We start from the raw sequence: 5,000 nt of genomic DNA on the forward strand, positions 1-5,000 counted from the left end.
GCCTATATTTGGCGTTGAAAATGGAAACGTCTTTAGACATGAAAAATCGATTTTACAATCGAATCAATGAACACTTATGTCTCAAAAATCTAACAAGATTTTTTCACAAAAGTGACAGCCCTAGTGTGCGCCCTCTTGTAATCATGTTATCATGTCTGAGGGAGCTGAGACGGATGTTCCCTCCACGCCATCTGCTTCAGGCTCAGCTCACTGCCACACTGACACTGCTCTGCTGAGCACCTCCGACTGAGCCACTCAGAGTGTGTGTGTGTGTGTGGACCTTCACATGTATTATGTACACTGTGTGTGTGGATCTGTCATTTTGAATCATTTTGCTCATGTCAGTGAAACTGTATGGATGTATGAGCATGTATTACATTTCCTCGCCATCCTCTCTGTTTTGTCAACAGTCAACACCAATGTTTGTTTTCAGGGTTGGGTTCTTTAACCCCCCCCCCCCCCCCCCCCCGTTCCCATGGTGCCAGGAAGTGTGAACGCCAGGGTTTTTTTGTTTTTTATCAATCAAAGCTGCTATCTCAGGCGGTGAGGGGGCATCTCTGAAAGTTCTCCATTTGGAAGCCAGCGGAAGTTATTTACTGCATGGATTTACAGCTGTAGCAGTGGAGGGAGGAAAGGAGAGATGGAGGGAGAGGGGGAGGGAGAGAGGGAGGGAGAGAGGGACTTGTCCTGGATGTCTAGTCACGAGGCACCCATGAGAGGCACTGGGGGTATTTTGAGAGCGAAGGGAGCGGCCGGATATGAATGACTGGTGTGAGAGAAGGTGAGATGAGAATGAATGGTGTTTGGGCTGTGTGTGTGTGTGTGAGTGTGTGTGTATGCACGCAGAAGGAGAGGGCTTGAGTTATGCTGTGTGGCAGCCAGTGAATGCATTCGCCAGATGGCCTCCCTTTCTCTGAATCCAGTTCAAACATATGCATGAATGTGTTCTCTCTCTCTCTCTCTCTCTCTCTCTCATGTGCACACACACACACACACACCTCACTGACTCCTATTAGCTGTGCCACAGAGAGCATATCACGGGCAGAGCCACTGGAGAGCTGCCCAATCACACACGGATACAGCTGGCCCCATGTCTGACCACACACAACCACAGTCATGCATGGCCACTGGAGCCAGGAAAAACATGTGTGTGTGTGTGTGTGTGTGTAAAACACGTGGCATGGGAACAGGGTCCAGATGAGCTGGGAAAACGCACAAAGCCACTGGTCAGGAGCTCCGAGTAGCCCCAAGTGCAGAAACAGAGTGGGGAGGAGGTTCTGCTCCAGTCCTCTTAAAAACCCCCACACACACCCTCTTTTCTCCTGCCTCGATTTGGAGGCTGAATACAGGGCTGGGTGACCATACAGCCCCCCCATTGAGGCCTGGAGCAGCTCCCACTTCCCTGTGTCCATCAACCAGCCTGGAGCAGCTCCCACTTCCCTGTGTCCATCAACCAGCCTGGAGCAGCTCCCACTTCCCTGTGTCCATCAACCAGCCTGGAGCAGCTCCCACTTCCCTGTGTCCATCAACCAGCCTGAGGGACAAAGCAGGGGGCCCTGGAGCTCGCCTCATTATCCCCAAACCACCACCCCCCCCCCCCCCCACACACACACACCCTCATTATCCCTGGGTACCCCCAAACCACCCCCCCCCCCCACACACACACTCATTATCCCTGGGTACCCCCAAACCACCCCCCCCCCACACACACTCATTATCCCTGGGTACCCCCAAACCACCCCCCCCCCACACACACACACACCCTCATTATCCCTGGGTACCCCCAAACCACCCCCCCCCCACACACACACACCCTCATTATCCCTGGGTACCCCCAAACCACCACCCCCCCCCCCCACACACACACACCCCCTCATTATCCCTGGGTACCCCCAAACCACCACCCCCCCCCACACACACACACACCCTCATTATCCCTGGGTAACACAGAAAGAGAGAGACTGCAAAACTATGAGAGAGAAGTGCAGACTGCTCACCTCAAAGTCCTCGGAGAAGCCATGCTGGTTGTTGGCGTACAGCTCAGAGATGTGCTTCAGGAACTGCTTGACGGAAATGGCCTCCATGTCATCTGAACAGAAAAGAAAGAGAAACACTTACACACACTGAACAGCAAAGGTCGAGGTGGCAGTCTAGCAGGGAGGGTGATGGGTTTAAGTGTCTAAGTAGACGGGAGCACTGGGGTAAAAACCCAGTGTGTGTGTGTGTGTGTGGAGAGGTTGTCTAGTTTTGGGGTGAGTGGTGGTGGGGGGGTGGTACCCCATCCACCCCCCAGAGAGCTATCTTAAATATTTCAATGAGACAAATGAAAAAACATGGATTATTCATGTTCCGCCAGCTTGTGTTTCTCGTAGGTGAGAGAAGTTCAGCGCTTTCATCTCGTCGACAGGGCCATAAATGATTCACGTCCAGTCTGTCTGTGGTTATCCACTTTGCTGGAGATGTGAGATAGAAAAGAGAGAGGGCCACAAGCTCCGATCCCACCGCCCATCTCTCTCAGGCTGCTGGTGTGTGTGTGGTCTGTGATCTTGATGTGGAGAGCCCCTCCCAACACACACACACACACACACACACACTCTCCCCCCCGATGTCGTGATGTGCTTGGTGGTACTCCCCTCTGCCCGTGAGCGGTTTGTTCAGCAGAACGTCCAGGCGCTAACCGCGGTGCGGGTGGCACATCTAGCCTGTTAAAGGGAAAGTGACGCGCTTGGCAGCGCCGGCTGAATATGACTCCTGACAGTGCCGACTGCAAATACCAGGATACCAGGCGCGTTTACAAACACCCTCTGATCTCCCACTTTACCCCCCTCTACTCCTCTCATTACGCATCCGCCGTGTAGCTGCAGACCCGCCTCAGAAAAAATAAAAATAAATAAATAAATAAATATATAAACAAACAGACAGACAGAATAGCACTAAACTGCAATTACGGATGCTAATATACGCTAAATAAGATGTTTATACTTGTTAATCTGTTTCCTTGATCTGCTGCTTATTAGGCACTTGATCTCCGCATGCAACATCATTTGCTGCTGGCTGCTACGGCAAAGCTCTGCAGCCAACCAAATATTCCAAAAGCGAGCACGAAGATGCTCTGCCGACAACCAAATATTCCAAAAGCGAGCACGAAGATGCTCTGCAGCCAACCAAATATTCCAAAAGCGAGCACGAAGATGCTCTGCAGCCAACCAAATATTCCAAAAGCGAGCACGAAGATGCTTAATAGGAACGAGCAGCACATTAAGAGTAGTGAGAGACTCACTTTTGGGAATTTGGGGCGACTGGAGAGGAGATGCTGAATTTGGGGCGACTGGAGAGGAGATGCTGAATTCGGGTGGGAGGTGTTGAGCCTGGCTTGGGTGGGTCGTTAGTGGGGCCTGTGGTCCCTAGCTCAGGGTCCTCCGAAGCTCTCTGCACTCCCAGCCCCAGCGCCCCCCGCCCCCGCCCCAAAGAGAATCCCGTCTGGTTCAGTCGATGTGTCTTACAGGCACTGTTCCCACTCATCCCTCTAAATCGGCCGGCCCAGCCACTGCTTAGACACAGTGGGGTGCTGTCAGTCTTCAGGAGTGGAGGAGAACTGCACAGCGCAGTCACCCAGGAACTGACATCCTCTCCTCCTCTATTGTCTTTTCTCCTCCTCCACAGAGACAGGGAGGGAGGGGGAGAGGGAGAGGAGGGGTGTAAACATTCAGGGTTGAATATCAGGCTCTATGAGGTGTGGATGCCTGGGTGCTCATGTCCTGGTCTGAGGGTGGGGAGGTGGTGGATTGTGTGTGTGTGGGGGGATGAGGGAGGGCAGAGGGGTAATCTGAGCCTTCGATTTATCACTCAACACTCAGGCCCACAGCACATCAATACACAGGCAAAGGAATACACAGAAAAATCCAAGCACCCCCCCTCCCCTAAACAAACAAACAAAAAACAAGAAAATGCTGCACACACAGACTCACACACACAACCATCAAGTTCAACCATCAATTCAAATACTCAAAACTTTTCATTTTGCCTGGAGAAGAAAACTTCAACCATCACTGAGCAAATTACCCGTCAAGTTCCTAACGCAGCATGAACTCAACACAGCATGAACCTTGGGTGAAACCGTTGACCTACGAGAAAATAACACCCAAACAATCCAAACGGCAGTAAAGTCTTTAACCTCCTTCTCTCTCTCTCTCTCTCCTCCTCTCTCTCTCTCTATGAGAGCCCATTGTGGATCCATTATTCTGGATGAGCCAGGGCCCATAAATTGGATTCAGTTCACAGCGTTTGCGGCTTTGTCTAGGGGCTAATTGAATCAACCTGTAAGCACTTCCATTGCTCCATACGAGCCGGAGGGGCCAGATGGATGTAAACTACATTACCCAGAACGCCTCAGTTAGGCCATAATCTAAACTCATTCATCTCCTAAGCCTTATACTTTTGTAAATCAGTGAGTGCATCACATGCAGTCGAGACCATCCAGCCACAGCAAGCTAATGCTATCATTATTTTATTTTGTGAAGGGTATCCATGACTAAAACATCCCTTGCATATATCCCATGAAGGTGTTTTTTTTCTAAAGGGGTACAATTTAGAGGTCTTATTATAAAGCATAATGACATTCATTTACTGTATATACAAGGTGCTGATGGGCTATTAGAAGTGGAGGCGAAAGACTCCATTACGTGGCAGGGGAGGGGGGCAGGGGAGGGGGGCAGGAGAGGGTGGCAGGGGAGGGGGGCATTGAGGTGCCCACCATTATGTCCCTCTGAATACCAACACTGTCTGGTGCCAAGCTGGCACAAAGGCAGCAAGGCCAACAGAACTCACACACACACGCACACACAAAGACACAGACACACACACACAGACACAGACAGACACACACACACACACACACAGACACACAGACACACAGACAGACACACAGACGTACAAACAGGCACACAATTAGACCCAGGCCCTGCGCCATGGTTATTGTTAGAGCCTCAATAAAGCTCAAA

At 51.1% G+C, this 5,000-nt stretch overlaps 1 protein-coding gene across 3 annotated transcripts in view; it reads right to left on the reverse strand.

Annotated features, from left to right (window-relative positions):
• Positions 1-5,000, reverse strand: part of ptprga (protein tyrosine phosphatase receptor type Ga) — a 235,713-nt gene that overhangs the window by 16,236 nt on the left and 214,477 nt on the right. For all 3 annotated transcript variants that reach the window (XM_076269267.1, XM_076269266.1, XM_076269268.1), the window contains exon 16: positions 1,998-2,089. In XM_076269267.1, the coding sequence (XP_076125382.1) occupies positions 1,998-2,089 (92 nt within the window). The remainder of the gene's footprint in view (positions 1-1,997; positions 2,090-5,000) is intronic.

The sequence above is a fragment of the Alosa pseudoharengus genome, unplaced genomic scaffold (assembly GCF_046254945.1).
Source record: "Alosa pseudoharengus isolate Yale_2024_CS ecotype anadromous, Long Island Sound unplaced genomic scaffold, YU_APseudo_1.1 YU_APseudo_1.1_scf_5, whole genome shotgun sequence".
In the NCBI taxonomy this organism is placed as follows: Eukaryota; Metazoa; Chordata; class Actinopteri; order Clupeiformes; family Clupeidae; genus Alosa; species Alosa pseudoharengus.